Source organism: Hyla sarda, chromosome 4 (assembly GCF_029499605.1).
Source record: "Hyla sarda isolate aHylSar1 chromosome 4, aHylSar1.hap1, whole genome shotgun sequence".
In the NCBI taxonomy this organism is placed as follows: Eukaryota; Metazoa; Chordata; class Amphibia; order Anura; family Hylidae; genus Hyla; species Hyla sarda.
Genome location: NC_079192.1, coordinates 210,613,732 through 210,631,332, shown reverse-complemented (window position 1 = coordinate 210,631,332; position 17,601 = coordinate 210,613,732). Strand labels below are relative to the sequence as shown.

Below are 17,601 nucleotides of genomic sequence, written 5' to 3'. Positions count from 1 at the left end.
CTTAGTGATAAAAATCTAATTTTTCATTTTCAAGTCCAACTTTAGCAAAGTATGGGGTGTAAAGGCTTACTGTACCCCTTGTTATATTCTGTGTTTTTTATTTTTTGCTGTTCTGGCACCATAGGGCTTCCTAAATTCGACATGCCTGGGGTTACAAATTTTGGGGGGCATTTTCTCCTATTATCTCTTGTAAAATTGTAAATTTGGGAAAAAAAACTGTATTTTGGTGATAAAAATATTTCATTTACACATCCGACTTTAACAAAAAGTAATAAACACCTGTGGGATCGTAAGGCTCACTGTACCCTTGTTACGTGCCTTGAGGGATGTATTTTCCAAAATAGTATGCCATGTGTTTCTTTTGCTGTTCTGCCACCATAAGAGCTTTCTAAATGCGACATGCCTCCCAAAAACCTTTCAAAAAGCCAAATGTGGCTCCTTCTCTTCTGAGCATTGTAGTGTGCCCGCAGAACATCCACACATGGGGTATTTCCATACTCAGAAGAAATTGGGTTACAAATTTGGGTTGGTATTTTCTCCTATTACCTCTTGTAAAAATGGTAAATATGGGAAATAAAATAGCATTTTAGTGAAAAAAAAGTAATTTACACATCCGACTTTAACGAAAAGTCTTCAAACATCTGTGGGGTGTTAAGGCTCACTGTACCCCTTGTTACGTGCCTTAAAGGGGTGTAGTGTCCAAAATAGTAAGCCATGTGTTTTTTGTTTTTTTTGCTGTTCTGGCACCAAAAATGTGACACGCCCCCCAAAAACCATTTCAGCAAAATTCACTCTCCAAAATCCCATTGTCGCTCCTTCCTTCTGAGCCCTCTACTGCACCCAAAGAGCACTTTACATCCACATATGAGGTATTTCTTTACTCAAGAGAAATTGAGTTACAAATTTTGGGGAGCTTTTTTCTCCTTTTACCCCTTGTAAAAAATTAAAAAAAATTGGTCTACAACATGCGAGTGTAAAAAAAAATTAAGGTTTGGAATTTTCTTCTTCACTTTGCTGCTATTCCTGTGAAACACCTAAAGGGTTAACAGACTTTCTGAATGTCATTTTGAAGACTTTGAAGTGTGTAGTTTTCATAATGGGGTCATTTATGGGATATTTCTAATATGAAGGCCCCTCAAATCCATTTCAAAGCTAAACTGGTCCCTGAAAAATTCTGATTTAGAAAATTTTGTGAAAAATTGGAAAATGCTGCTAAACTTTGAAGCTTTCTGATGTCTTTAAAAAGTAAAAACATGTAAACTTTATGATGCAAACATAAAGTAGACATTGCATATGTGAATCAATATATAATTTATTTGGTATGTCTAATTTCCTTACAAGCAGAGAGCTTCAAAGTTAGAAAAATGCAAAATTTTTCAATTTTTCCTGACATTTTGGAAATTTTTACCAAGAAATGATGTAAGTATCGACAAAAATGTACCACTATGTTAAAGTAGAATATGTCACGAAAAAACAATGTCGGAATCAAATTTATAAGTAAAAGCATCCCAGAGTTAATGCTTAAAGCGTCAGCGGTCAGATGTGAAAAAAATGCTTTGGTCCTTAAGGTCATGATGGGCTTGGTCCTTAACCCCTTAACGATGAGCGTCATAAATGTACGTCCTGGTGAGGTGGTACTTAACGCACCAGGACATACATTTACGTCCTAAGCATAACCGCGAGCATAGGAGCAATGCCCGGATCATGCACGGCAGGTCCCGGCTGCTAATCGCAGCCAGGGACCCGCCCGTAATTGCGGAAACCCGCGATCCCGCGGATGTCTGCCATTAACCCCTCAGATGCTGTGATCAATACAGATCACGGCATCTGCAGCATCGCTGTCACTAAAATGGATGATTGTATCGCCCGCAGCGCTGCCGTGGCGATCCGATCATCCAGCACAGCAGACGGAGGCTCTGCTGCCTTCCCGGCGTCTTCTGCTCTGATCTGCCTTCCCGCAGACCAGAGCAGAAGATGACCGATAATGCTGATCAGTGCTATGTCCTATACATAGCACTGAACAGTATTAGCAATCAAGTGATTGCTATAAATAGTCCCCTATGGGGACTATTAAAGTGTAAAAATAAAAGTAAAAAAATTAAGTAAAAAAATATGTGAAAACCCCCTCCCCCAATAAAAACGTCAATTGGCCCATTTTCCCTATTTCACCCCCAAAAAGTGTTAAAAAAATATTTTATATACATATTTGGTATCGCCGCGTGCATAAATATCTGAACTATTAAAATAAAATGTTAATGATACCGTACGGTGAACGACGTGAACGTAAAAATAAAAAAAGTCCAAAATAGATGCTTTTTTTTTACATTTTATTCCCAAAATTTTTTATAAAAAATGGATTAAAAGTTCTATATAGGCAAATATGGTATAAATAAAAAGTACAGATCACGGTGCAAAAAATGATCCCTCATACCACTGCTTATACGGAAAAATGAAAAAGTTATAGGTCTTCAAAATAGGGGGATTTTAAACGTACTAATTTGGTTAAAAAGTTTGCGATTTTTTAAGCACAACATTAATAGAAAAGTATGTTATCATGGGTATCATTTTAATTGTATTGACCCAAAGAATAAAGAACACATGTCATTTTTACCATAAATTGTACGGTGTGAAAACAAAACCTTCCAAAATTAGCAAAAATGCGGTTTTCTTTTTAATTTCACCACACAAATAGTATTTTTTTGGTTGCGCCATACATTTAATGGTAAAGTGAGTGATGGCATTACAACGAACAACTGGTCACACAAAAAACAAGCCCTCATACTAGTCTGTGGATGAAAATATAAAAGAGTTATGATTTTTTGAAGGTGAGGAGGAAAAAACGAAAATGTAAAAATGTAATTGTCTGCATCCTTAAGGCCCAAATGGGCTGCATCCTTAACCCCTTAAGGACCCGGGCTTTTTCCGTTTTTTCATTTTCAATTTTTCCTCCTTAACTTTAAAAAATCATAACTCTTAAAAATTTTCACCTAAAATTATATATAATGCCTTAATTTTTGCGTCACTAATTCTACTTTGTAATGAAATTAGTCATTTTACCCAAAAATCTACGGTGAATCGGGAAAAAAAATCAATGTGCGACAAAATTGATGAAAAAACACTATTTTGTAAGTTTTGGGGGCTTCTGTTTTTACGCAGTACATTTTTTGTCAAAAATGATACCTTATATTTATTCTGTAGGTCCATACGGTTAAAATGATACCCTACTTGTATAGGTTTGAATTTGTATCACTTCCGAAAAAAATCATGAATACATGCAGGAAAATTTATACGTTTAAAATGGTAATCTTTTGACCCCTATAACTTTTTTTATTTTTCTGTGTTCAGGGCACTTTGAGGACTCATTTTTTGCGCCGTCATCTGAAGTTTTTAGTGGTACGATTTTTGTTCTGATCAGACTTTTTGATCACTTTTTATTCACTTTTTTGTGGTATAAAAAGTGATCAAAAATGCGCTATTTTGGACTTTGGATTTTTTTTGCGCGTACGCCATTGAACGAGCGGTTTCAAAAGCGGTATATTTTTATAATTCGAACATTTCCGCACGCGGCGATACCACATATGTTTATTTTTATTATTATTTACATAATGTTTTTTTTATTTTTGGAAATGCCGGGTGATTCAAACTTTTATTAGGGGAAGGGATAATTGAAAGGGTTAATGATTTTTTTTTACACTTTTTTAATGCAATATTATAGCTCCTATAGGGGGCTATAACATTGCATTAACTGATCTTGTACTCTGATTGATCCATCTCCATAGGAATGGATCAATCAGGGTTTTCGGCCATTGAATGCTCAAGCCTGGATCTCAGGCTTGAAGCATTCATTCGGCGATCGGACAGCACAGGAGAAGGTAAGAAGACCTCCTCCTGTGCTACAGCTGTTCGGGATGCCGCGATTATACCGCGGCGATCCCGAACAGCTCCCTGAGCTAGCCGGGCACTTTTACTTTCATTTTTAGCCGCGATCAGTGCCGCGCGCTATTAGAGCTTCACTATGACGCCGGGCCCGCCGCGATATGATGTGGGGTCACCATGTGACCCCGCGTTATATCGCAGGACAGTCACATCCTCTGTTAAAGCTTGCCAGAAATGCATCTTCAAAGTGCACAGCTTGGTTACCTTGTAAACTCCTCAAGCACCTGAAGGTGATCGGCAAGAGCTCTTGCCTTGTTAACTGTAGGATTTCTTTGAAAATGGTTAAATCCTATCTAAAGCTGCATCTCCAACTATTACATGTGAATTTAGGCAAGAAATATGGCTGCTTACTCAAAAGAGTTTCACTTGAAAAACCCATTGGATACAGATGTAGCCACAACCAACTTGACAACGTGCTTCACAGAACATACATACAAGAGCAGGGATTCCTGTAAAAATACGACTTCCCTGCTCCTGTACTAAGCACCCAGCCTAGTAAATATACTAGTGGTGATACATAGAGCAGCATTGCTTTCTTTTTGATAAAAAAAAAAAACAAGCAAACAAAAATTGAATAGATTGTACTATACTGAAAATATTGATACTTTATAGGAAGTATATATTCATAGGCATACTAAGGCCAAAATAAACACAGTATAACAAGTACCAAATGTCTCACAAGTTCCACAATAAATAAACCAGACACGGCAAAGACATCCCACGTGTTTTGACAAGAGCACAGCTTCATCATGAACACCCTTCTCCTGTATTGACCACCTGGCCTGGTGCATGTATTGATTGAGTGGTGATGCAGAAAGCATAATTGCTCACCTCCAGGCATCCATATATATTCAGGGGGTGGAGTGTGTTCCTGCGAATGTAGTGAGCTATGATGTATGCATTACTATGTGCATTGGTGCTCAGTGTTTAGCCTGGAAAATGTAGTGAGCAGCAATGCATGTGCATAACCACTTGTGCACTTTTACTACATCATACCCGACAGGTACTAGGAGGCATGCTGTGGTTCCATTAATATAAGGAATACGTTCATTCAAATATTCAGTAAACATATATCGGATAAGGATAAATTGTCTTACTGTACCTCACCAAGAAAGTCATTTGAGGAGAATCTATCATAATCCCATACAGTGACTTCCAATGTTTTTTTCTTCAGCTGTATTGGAGTTCAGATACAACACAAACACAAGTTAATAACATTTTACACATGGTCACAAGTCTTATATCAAGTATGACACTGCAATAAACCTGATTGCTTATTTTATACCCTTCAACAATTAGGTTTTGTTCACATCATGATTTTACCGTCTGATCAACACACAGTAAAATCAGACAAAAACTGATTCCCTAAAATTGTATACAATCGTATTGTTTGGTAACCGATTCAAAATCATATCCAAAAATCATAAAGTAGAAAATGTAATAAAGCTTTTTCATCCGATTTTTACACAACTTCTACGTAGCAGGAGGAAGAATCCTGAAGTTTCTAGCACTTTTCAGAATATTACAAGGTTACTATGCATGTGTAAAAATTATTTGTGTGCAATAAATCTGATGAAATTGCCCAGTCACACAATTCAATATGATTTACATAGACCATAATAATCTAAAAATCAGACACAATTTCAATCCGATTTTGAATCTGGACAAAAAATCATGGTCAATCACTATTTTACCCCCAAAATAAAATTGTGTAAAACTAGATGCGGATCCATGGAATGGATATGATTACTCAATGGAAGTCAATGATTACGATTTGGCATGCAGTTTTGTGCAATTTGAAGGTAAAAAATTGTGAAAAAAAGTAGGATGGTAAAATCATGATGTGAACGCACCCTTACTAAACATTATTTTGTATTATTGTTGAATAATGTTGTGATACATTGACTAAATCCATTTTACTATTATGTAGATAGAAGTTATATAGTTAGTATGAACTAGTGTGTTTTGTAAGTATATAGCTGAGCTGTACATTTGAAGATAATGTCATTATATTCCAAAGATAAATTCTTCTTAAGAGCTTTTAACTAGATATTTTGCCTTTTATGATACATTGATTTCTCAAAATAGCTAATTTTACTTGTTAGATATTTAAAGATGAAAGTGTTCATTCTTATCACACATCATGACAAGGTTACAACGGAAAGGGAAATAGAAGATGAATAAGAAGATAAAAGTTGTGTACATGCACACACACACACACATAGCAATTAAACAATATCTATGCCTGTTTTTTTTTTTTTTTTTTTGTACCTACCCACACAACACCAGCTGGGGTGCTGGGGTTGTGTGGGTAGGTACACTGTCTATGTCTCCCAGCCTGTGTTTTGTGAGTGAGGAAGCTTTATATTAATTTTGTTCACTGTGCCCAGGGCGTGCGGGTGTTGATTGTTATCCCGCAGTCTTATCTGGGCTCTCAATTGCTGCTCCCCTTTCCTCCTGAACACTCGCTGGAGGACATCTTCCTAGTGACCTCCATATTTATGTATTGATATCTGTGTAATTATTGCATGACTTTCATGTATGACTCATTTTTTGTTATACTGGTGGCCCTACTCTTTAGTTAGGACTAGTTATGCTTCATTGCATTTATGCCAATTAATGATACATTACCTACCTCACTAACTCTGTTCAAGTGTGTATATAGGATCTCTTGTTAGCTACTAACACACCTGACTTAATATATATTGTTACTATTTTGCCCCTTTTTCTTTGGATATATATGTTGTAAAGCATGTATAACCAATAGGTTTTGCAATTGCTTTCATTAGAACATTTTCAGTATTTCATAGTGAAAAATCCAGTCAAAGAACTGCCCCGTCTGCCTCCTGGACTGCATTCAGTGCTTCTGTGAACACTGCTTCGTCCTGGACTCCGGGACGTTTTGGAGGGGGGAGGGGCTGTACACACTGCAGAGACTCTGTGAAGAGAAGGGGAGGGGAGGGACAGGAAGACTGCTGCTGGCTCTCACACAGCAAACATCAATGAGAGGCAGAAACATGCATTGCAGACGAAAAAGTAAGTGTCCAAGCATGTGTGTGTGTGTGGATATATGTGTATGTGTGTATATCAGTGTGTCTATCTAATGTGTATGTGTAAGAATATACCGTATGAAGCCTGTGTGTGTGTGTGTGTGTGTGTGAGAGAGAGAGATTAAGGGGGACTACCTCCAGCTGTTGGAAAACTACAGCTCCCAGCATACCCACACGTCATTTGGCTGTGCAGGCTTGCTGGGAGTTTTAGTTTTGCAACAGCTAGAGGCACCCTGGTTGGGAAGCACTGGACTGAGGAGAGGGAGGGGGAGTGGCTATCACAGTGAGTACCCGCCCCCCTGCTTCTGGGGGATAAAATTAAGGTATTTAAGAAATAAAGCTAATTCTGAGAGAAATGTAGGTCACAGACACATACAAAGTACATGTACATGATCAGGATGAAATACTGAGCAACATATAACAGTTTCGTTTTTTTGAGTGATCTGACAGGTACGCTTTAAGACCTACCTTAAAATATGTCTGACTACATTACAAATTGTGCTATTTAATTTAAAATGAATAAATAAACACAATAAGTCAAATTCTACAAACCTGTTCCATGGAGATACTCTTGTAAATTACTGTCTGATTCCATTCTGGGTTTAAGCTTTTTTGCACATATTTTGTTCTTCGTTTGTATTCAGCACTAAGGCAAAAAATAGTATTGTCACAGTGATAGGAATTGTCTTAATGGACAAACATAAAAGATAGCATATATATAGATTACAGATTTAAGTTCATAATCTTGATCTGTGTTATAACTGTTTGACTTTTACTATTGTACTACATATTTCCTATACTCTCTACTCTTTAGTAACATTTGCTTATCTCCTTAACACACTGTATATTCATGGCATACCTTACGTTTTTTCACCATGGTCATTTCAAATCATTGATACTATGCATTTAACAATTAAGGCATCTAAGATGTCAGCCCATTGGTGCTTCTCAATGTGAAGGAATTGAATGTGAATAGATTACCATGGCAGGCAGGGGTTCGCCATATGCATATGCCTGTTAGGCCATGTGTCTAGCAATGATTTGTCAGTCAATGTAACATTGGCATACTCCTGCATTGGAATAGTAAGTATTATAAGTATGCTACGAATTATAAAGCAATAAGTAAGCAATCTATCTATCTTTACTACCACTACTACTTTCATGACCCATAGAATAAAGTTAATGTTTTATCAAGGTACACTTGATGTCTTCCCCTCACAAAAAAACAAAAAACAGAAACCACAACCCATCCCAAAATAAAACAGGACACTATTTGATTTAATTGATGGAAAGTTAATGAAATGCAGCAACACAGAAGTGATTTTTTTTTCTCCCATAAAACATGTTGGTAATGTACAAAACTACTATAATGTCATAAACAAAAACAATTTTTTTTATTGCAATGCAAACATGACAGGATTGCTGTTTTATTGTACCCCTCCCTTTTGCCAGATTCAGACCTGAATGGCAGGAGAATGAATTAATATACATTTTTTAACCAAAGGAAGAAGTATTCTGAGAACATGTCAAACACAAAGCGGGAAAGAGGAGGAATGATTACATGTGGTGAGCACACGTCAGTACTCAAAAAGCAAAATGGTTGGTAATATAACATGTAAAATACATGGCGGAAGCTCCACTGGAAAAACATTTTTTCATAATCAACTGGTGCCAGAAAGTTAAACAGATTTGTAAATTACTTATATTTAAAAATCTTAACCCTTCAAGTACTTATGAGCTGCTGTATGTTCTAGGAGAAGTTCTTTTCTTTTTGAATTTCCTTTCTGTCTGACCACAGTGCTCTCTGCTGACATCTCTGTCCATTTGAGGAACTACCCAGAGTAGGAGCAAATTCCCATAGAAAACCCATCCTGCTCCAGACAGTTCCTAAAATGGACAGATCTGTCAGCAGTGAGCACTGTAGTCAGACAAAAAAAAAAAAAAAAGGAAATTAAAAAAGAAAAGAACTTCCTGTGGAGCATATAGCAGCTGATAAGTACTGGAAGGATTAAGGTTTTTAAATAGAAGTGATTTACCAATCTTTTTACCTTTCTGGCACCAGTTGATTTAAAACAAATGTTTTCCAGGGGAGTACCCCTTTAAGTTTAAACAAGGCTGAAAACTTTATACTTAGGGCTCTGTCACACATGTCCGACAATTTGGCTTAGTTTCCCTATAGTGCTATAAAGGCACTAGAGGAAAACTGATAATCAAACTGATTCAATCCATTTCAATGGAAGGGTTCAGATTTACCCAATGACTCAATGAGGATGCTGGATCTCTGGACATAACAGACAGGAAAATATGCCTTGCAGCATTCCCCCGTCCAATACTGGACCCATAGAAAACTGATGCACTTTGCTGTTAGTTGTTACATCAGTTGTGGCATCAGTTGTGGTAAGTCACTGAGCCAGATAAAATCCCTATTACTATACAGATGTGGCTTTGGGTTCTATTGAACCAAGAATCATAAAGACAGAGGCCAATATATATGAATCTAAGACAAAATGTGTCTGACTTGTTTCAGACATATAGCAACCAATCACAGCTCAGCTTTGTTTTCTCAAAATGAGCTGTGATCCGTATCTATTTTTATGAGATAAAAAAACAGAAACATTTTTGTCTCTTGTGCACCAACTGGAGACACTGCTGGAATTTGTAGTTCACAAACTGGACACAGTAATGTAGGCGACAAGATCTCTGTTAATGCCATCTATTCCTCATCCCTTCTGCTAATAATAGCACTGATGCCAGTTCTAAAGTTCTGAAGGCCAATTGTACCCTAAATTTCTAAGAGAGACCAGGTTTACTTGGCTCTCCTCACTCATTTCTAGTAAGGTTGGTCTAACTTGTTGATAGTTTTCCTTTAGATAAGAATTTTACACAAAAAACAGAAGTCAGGGAACATCCAACATTGCAAGAAGTAAATAGAGCACTCACCATACTGTTGCTCAACATTACATCAATGTATAAGATTCAGAATGTACAGGCAATCACAGGGGGGGGGGGGGGGGGGGGTTGCTGTAAACTGGTGCTTCGACTGGCCCATCTGAATGGTGAGTCTCCAGTAGAAGTGCCAATGTAGCTCGAACCGGCATGGAGATGGATTGTCTTCAATAAACTATAACCACATGTGCAACAGTATGGTGAGTGCCCTATTTACTTGCATTGTTGGATTTTGTATACACTGTGTGATTCATATAGTGCGCACCACTTAAGAAGCATTGCGGTTTAGCTTGTCTTTGTTGGAACTTAACAGTTACCCAACTGTATATAAAGGTGATATAAAGCTATGCCGAGTTTATCTATCTACTGGTGCAGAGAAGTCAGAGAGCTATGCAATCACAGGCTTAGGCAAGTCACCACTGCAGTCAGTGATTGCCTCAGTTGTAATAGGATTGGTTAAGCTTATAAATTTTTTTTTTTAATCAAGTTGTTTTTTTGTTTGTTTTTTTCACGCTGTCTGACAACTCCTTTAAATAATAATTTTGAAGCACATCTCCTATTCGTCCACTTCAAAGTTCTCAGGCACATGCAGTCAGTTGGGGGTCCTTAAAGTCAATCTTGCCTTTATGCCATTTCAAATGGTATTAAAGTAAAAAGTCTCATACAATAAAACGTATCCCCTATCCGTAGGATAAGGGATGGGTTTTAGATTGTGGGGGGGGTCTGAGTGATGGAGCCCCTCGCAATCTCCCATAGAGATATTTGGTGGGGTCTTGATGCGCCACTCTATGGGAGAGCAGAAGATCACATGGAGCCCCGGCGCTCCGACCCCCCGCGATCTAAAGTTGCAGATAGGGGAAATGTTTTTTTTATATGATATATCGCCTTTAAATTTGCACATTTTTTGTCAATATTATTAGCAATATTTTGACTTTGTTTGCTGTATGTTTTGAACATTAACTTTTGTATCTCATTTTAGGCACCAAAGATGCAGATTTAGTAAGAGGCATGATAATGTTATCATAGACTAATCTCACTTCCTTCCTGCTGCTAACTGTTGAAACAGATTTGAAGAATGTTTTTACACAGACTGATATGAATACAAAATGATGTTAGTTTAATTCAATACCAAAAATTGGAGAACCCTTTTAATTCCAAAATGTCTACAAATATTAATTTGTAATACATTTTGTAAAATCCATCAACCAATATTGCTGTGTGTATGCCTTTTCATGCAAAGCTATGTCCATCTGTTATTAATAAAAATAAGTTTAACTCTACCTGGCATTCTGGACAACCATTACTTGGCTGCAAGGACCCAGTGAAGGGAAATTACACAAAGATGAGAAAGCATAGGAAGCAAGCAAAGATAAAACAGAAGATACAAGTGAAAGACATAACACACATATATATAGGTAAACAATTCTTCTCTTCATTCCTGGTGACACAGACATACCTAGATATACTGTATGCTATAGGAACACAAAATACTATATTGAAATTTGGGGAAACAGACAAAAGACAAAATAAAAATGCTGGTTTAAACCAGCATTGTTGCAAGGATGACAGTTATTTTATTATTATTTGAATATACATGTAAAAAAAAATAAGTTATGCAGTTTATAGAAAACATATGGGAATGGGGGAGATTTATCATAACCTGTGCCCATAGCAACCAATAAGATTGCTTCTTTTACTTTTCACAGGACTTTTCAAAAAGCGGACTGATTGGTTGTTATGGGCAACTCAGCAACTATTCCTCTGAACAGGTTTAGATAAATCTCCCCCCCCCCTCCCCATGATGGTTATCGCTAGGTTCTAAGATGCCTACAGTTCTCTAGATCTCTAGCATCTTGCACTCCTGTTGTTATCTCCTAGGTTTTCTTTGGTCCACAGATTATTATGTAAGTCCGTGAGCCTTCATTAGCTCTCTTGGGTACCATGCTTTTTAAAAATTATTTTAGCTGCTTTGGTGTGAAAAAAGTAAAGGATTTTAAATGGAATCTGTCAGCTGTATTTTCTGCTGGCTGTAGACACCATTTGATCAGGGTATGAGAGCAAACTATACCTTTCCTGGAGCTGAGGGTAGTTCAACAGCCAGGAGCCGCAGAAGACTATTCACCCTTTAGATTCAATATTGCCAGCTGGTTTCTATGGGTGATCAGGAAAACCATGGGGAAATTACCTTAAATGAGGCCGGAGGGTCTTTACCTTCCTCCGTGCCATCCAATCTTCATTCTGTGGCTCCAGCCTGCTTTAGCAGAGCAACAGATTGTAGATACCACTGATCAATGTTGTGTAATAGCATAGCATTGATCAGTGTTAGGAATCAAAAGATTCCATGCAATAGTCCCCTATGGAGACTAAATTAAAATGTAAAAAGTAATGAATGCATATGACCCCCTCCCCCCCCCAATAAAAGTTTAAATCACCCCCCTTTCCCATTTTATAAATAAAATAATGTGAAAAAAATAAACATATGTGGTATCACTGCATGTGTAAACAGGAAAAAATACCAAAGTCCAGAATTGTGCATTTTTGGTCACTTCATGTAGCAGAAAAAAATTCATAAAAAGTGATCAAAAAGTCCATTAAAAACAAAAATTGTACCATTTAAAACTACATATCATGGTGCAAAAAAGAGCCCTCATATAGCCCCGTATATAGAAAAATTAAAAAAGTTTTAGGGGTCAGAAGAGGACAATTTAGTTATCTTTTTTTTTTCACTAGCAAAATAAAACAAAACCTATATAAATTGGGTATCGTTGAAATCGTATGAACCTACAGACTAAAGATAATGGCCCAGATTTATCAAACTGTGTGAGAGAAAAAATAGAACAATTTTACCCCAGCAACCAATCACAGCTCAGGTTTCAATTTACCAGAGCTTGTTTGTGTTTACCAGAGCTGAGCTGTGATTGGTTGCTGTGGGAAAATCAAAATTTTTTTTTCTCACACAGTTTACCAAAAAATGCACTACGCAGAAACACAACCCCATAAAAGTTGCATTTTTTTTGTTTTGCCCTACAAATAATTTTTTTAGCTTCACCCTACATTTTGTGGTAAAATGAGTGATGTCATTACAAAGTACAATACGTCTCGCAAACAACAAGCCCTATAGATGGAAAATTGATGAAAAATTGGAAGAGTTAAGAATTTTAAAAGGTGAGGAGGAAAAAATGAAAACGCAAAAACAATCAATTTGGCTGCATCATTAAGGGGTTAACAGAGCTATACACATAATTTAAGTAGGGGGTTTGGGGTGAAGGTTAGCAAAGATGTGTGCCAGTATTTTGCACTTAAGCAGATTGGCCCCACCTCCTTGACACTTGGCTGACAACTATTATCAGCTCCAAGAAAGGAGCATTTTTTTTCTACCCCAAGGCAGGGGTGGGGCACCTGTTTAATGCCAAGGCCATTTGGAGATTTATTAAATCATTTGCGAGCTGATGATGGTGTGCGGATTAAACCACTCCCACACATGATGTCTAGCTGCATGATGTGACTAATGTAGTAGTGATATCATACAGCTATTGGATATCATGTGTGGTTGTGGTTTTGCTTGCACACGATAATCGGCACAAACACCAACCCCTCCCGTTTAGGAATGGTATAATTCTTCCGAGACAATCAGGGAGCAGAAGTGGAGCACTGGGGAGCAGATCAGCTAGCACATTTTCTGTTCCCCTGACAACCCCTTTAACTAATTCACCCCTAATGTGATGGCTGATATATATATATATATATATATATATATATATATATATATATATATATATATATAGCTAGATGATCTCATAGTGGGGAAGACAGGCTGAGGAGATCCCACAAACAGGGCTGCAACATGCGGAGGGTTCTGACATTTACAGCCCCTCTCGTACTTGACATGCAGAGGGATCCTGGCGGGCCGCAAGTATTAATTCAGCTACCAGAGCTGTGCATGCCGAACAAAATCATGCCAGGGGCCCCATACAGAATGTGGACCGGAGTTTCCCCACCCTGAGTATTCTGAAAATGCACTATGTGAACCTATCCCTAAGGCTAGGTTCACATAGTGTATTTTCAGATGTATTACATCAGTAAATATTTGTCTGCAAAACAAATGTTCTCATTTTTAAATATTAATGTGCTCTACACAAGTCGATAGGGTAAGTGGTTTCCTGTGCTCAAAATATGTAAAAAATATGGCTGCAAATTTTTCACAGCTGAGTTAATAGGTGGCATGTCCAAAAGAAAAAAAAAATTGTGTAAACCCAGCTTTATAGCGATCTAATGGTGTATACAGCTCTAAGCAGCAAACAGAGCTGATAGTTTCCCTTTAACACCTTTGCCACATTATAAAAAATTTCTTCACGTCATACAGATGTTTTCTATAACTTGAGCTATTTAGGCTTGAGTTCATTTCACACTACTTTGCAATATAAGTTTGCCATATGCAGGGGTAAATCTATCAAAGAATATGCAATTGTATCCATCAACCTCAATCACCCAACAAAGACAAAAAGAAGGTCATTTCTGGCCTATGTTCACATGGCTTCTATTGTAGTTTCAGTTGATATGCAGAATGGAATAGTGCAAAAAGTGTCAATCTATGACAGATACTACAAAGTGATATCCCTCATATCGACATGGTTAAGATATATATTAGGGAATCCCTAACATAAACCTTTGGCGTACACTACAAAAATGCATTGTGAAAAGAGACTTCACTTGCTATAAACTTAGAATGCAAAATCATTTAGAATTCTTGGGTTTTCTACATTCTGGGAGATTTAGGCTGAAATAATTGATGGCCTATCTTTAGGATAGGCTATAATTTTCTGATCAACCGGGTTCTGATACAGGGCAGCCTTCACAGATCAGGCACAGTGCCCACAATAAACATTGAATGGGACAAGAAACCATGCATCAAGTGGTGGTGCCAGTTTACTGCAGCTGAGCTCTTATTTAAGGAGGCTCACCCGAACAGCTGATCAGGTGGTTGAGTTGGTGGTTGGCACCCTGGTGTATAGCGAATGATCATCAAAAATCCAAGATTTTTCATGCAGTTTTTTCCAAGTAATCCCTGTAGTGTTCGTGTACCATAATACATTTAAAAATATTACTGTTTATATATTGTTCCTTGGAAATTTAGAGGCCCTCATTTACTAAGCTAAAGCCCACCCACATCTGAAATGTGTCTGAGACTGTCTGAGACATGTCTCAGACAGTGTGCACTAGTAAAATCTGACTAACCCGACATTGCATTGTGAAAAGCCCCCGCAAAAAGGGTGGGGCTTTTGACAAATAGGGTGTGGACGGCCCAAAAAAGGGGCCTGGTTTCAAAACCCAACCTATTTACTATTGAATTCACAGAAAATCCTGTGAATAAACTGCTGGAAATTTCCACCTAGTAATAGCTGGACTGAAAATGTTCTTGACTTGTAAATCTGTGAATCCTCATAGTAAATAGAGGGGAATCCTGCAAGTCAGAAACAACATTTTACACTAGTAAAAACCCAACGCTCTTAGTAGATGAGGCCCAGAATGTTGGATACTTCCCTTTGAAAATATTATCACAGGTAAACATGCTCTGTGTCTATAAAAAAATTTTTTTGTAGTACTAAAAGTTACATTTGGCTTACCCTCTTCCTGGAAGAAGATATACTTTCACAAAAGGATCTGAATAACCATTGTTATCTCTGGGAACAAGATTTCTTGCTTGCAGTATGTGGATTATGAGATTACCAAGATGCTTATCATAATTCACTTGAAGCTACATAAAACAGGAAACAAAGCTCTTATACTTAAATAATAATGTGTTACAAATACCAAACAACTTTCTAGTAGATCATATTGCAATGAGCATGAGGATCCGTTGGCATGCATTAGTTGCTGTAATGCACCCACATCAACATAGGGAAAACCAGTATGAAATGGGCGCAGAAAATTCATTCTAATCCGCATTGAACTTTGCCTATAGCTTTAACCTCTTAAGGACTCAGGGCGTACCTGTACGCCCTGAGCCCGGTCCCGGTGTTTAAAACGGGTTTACGCCGTGACCCTGCATCACACTAGGTCGGTCCTGGCTGCTATTCATAGCCGGGACCCTGGGCTAGCGGTGCGCGGCACTGATCGTTGGGGAACACGCTATTAACCAAATCAAAGTTGACCGCCGCGTCTGAAAGTGAAAGTAAAGGCTGCCCGGCAGCTCATTAGGGCTGATCGGGACATCGTGATAAAATCATCAATGTCCCGATGAGCTAGGACGCGAGTGGAGACCCCCTTACCTTGCTCCGTCGCGTCCGATCTGGGTTTGATTGCTCCAAGCCGGAGCTACAGGCTTGAGCAATTGAGCCCCTATCTCGCTGATCCATGCAAAGCTATGGCTCACCACGTGCGGAAATGTACGAACTATAAAAATATATTGTTAATTAAATTGCACGGTCAATAGTGTACGCGCAAACAAATTCCAAAGTCCAAAATAGCGCATTTTTGGTCACTTTTTATATAATGAAAAAATGAATAAAAAGCGATCAAAAAGTCTGATCAGTACAAAAATGAAAACAATAAAAACTTCAGAACACAGCGCAAAAAATGAGTCCTCATACCGGCCCATACGCGAAAAAATAAAAAAGTTATAGGGGTTAGAAGATGAGAAATTTTAATATATACATTTTCCTGCATGTAGTTATGATTTTTTTTTACGAAGTACGACAATATCCAACCTATATAAATAGGGTATCGTGTGAACCATATGGACCTACAGAATAAAGATAAGGTGTTATTTTTTCCGAAAAATGCACTGCGTAGAAACGGAAGCCCCCAAAACGTACAAAATAAAATGTTTTCTTCAATTTTGTCGCACAATTAATTTTTTTTCCGTTCCGCCCTGGATTTTTGGGTAAAATGACTGATGTCACTGCAAAGTAGAATTGATGGTCCAAAAAATAAGCCATCATATGAAATTTTATGTGCAAAATTGAATGCGTTATGATTTTTAGAAGGTGATGAGGAAAAAATGAAAATGCAAAAACTGAAAAACGCTGAGTCCTTAAGGGGTTAAACAGCTAGATGTCTACAGTAGTCTATTATCAGCAATAAACAATATGTCTACCCACATAACAGTATTAAACAGACATGCTTTAAGTACCTGGAGTTCACCAGTAATAGGATGGGAAGGTGCCTTCACAGCTTCTGTGGACTGCAAAAACAACAAAACCCGTTACTTTTTTTTTTTTTTTTTTAAGTAAAAAAGAAATGCCAAGCAATAATAGAAATGTAATTCATGGTAATTTTCCATTGCAGTTGATGGCTAATGGGTTCCTATGATGAAAGGCCATCCAGTGCCTCACTAGTAATTATTACTACATTTGTTATCTATCTATCTATCTATCTACAATTAGAGGAGAAGCAGCAAATCAGAAGCAGGATCAGTGTAGGATGCAAGCTATGCAAGGTTTCAGTTGACAAGTTTGTATTACATCCACAACAAAAGATCATAGCAGCACGTCCATATATCAAAGAAGAGAGGCTTTATTTATACACCACAGTAACATAGTAGCGACATTTTGACTATCTCTCACGGTCTGCTTGACAAATACCATAAGAGATGGTCAAAATGCTACTATGGCACTGTGGTGTTGAAATCAAACCTCACTTCTTTGCTATATGGACGTGCTGCTATGAT

The 17,601-nt window shown here is 37.6% G+C and overlaps 1 protein-coding gene across 3 annotated transcripts in view; it reads right to left on the bottom strand.

The window, feature by feature from the left end:
- PCLO (piccolo presynaptic cytomatrix protein) overlaps nt 1-17,601 on the bottom strand; it is a 376,472-nt gene that overhangs the window by 32,319 nt on the left and 326,552 nt on the right. For 2 of the 3 annotated variants that reach the window (XM_056573406.1, XM_056573407.1), the window contains 5 exons: nt 17,065-17,115; nt 15,557-15,687; nt 11,214-11,240; nt 7,539-7,632; nt 5,039-5,110 (listed from right to left, as the gene is read on the bottom strand). In XM_056573406.1, the coding sequence (XP_056429381.1) occupies nt 5,039-5,110; nt 7,539-7,632; nt 11,214-11,240; nt 15,557-15,687; nt 17,065-17,115 (375 nt within the window). The remainder of the gene's footprint in view (nt 1-5,038; nt 5,111-7,538; nt 7,633-11,213; nt 11,241-15,556; nt 15,688-17,064; nt 17,116-17,601) is intronic. The other variant, XM_056573408.1, reaches the window with a different exon arrangement.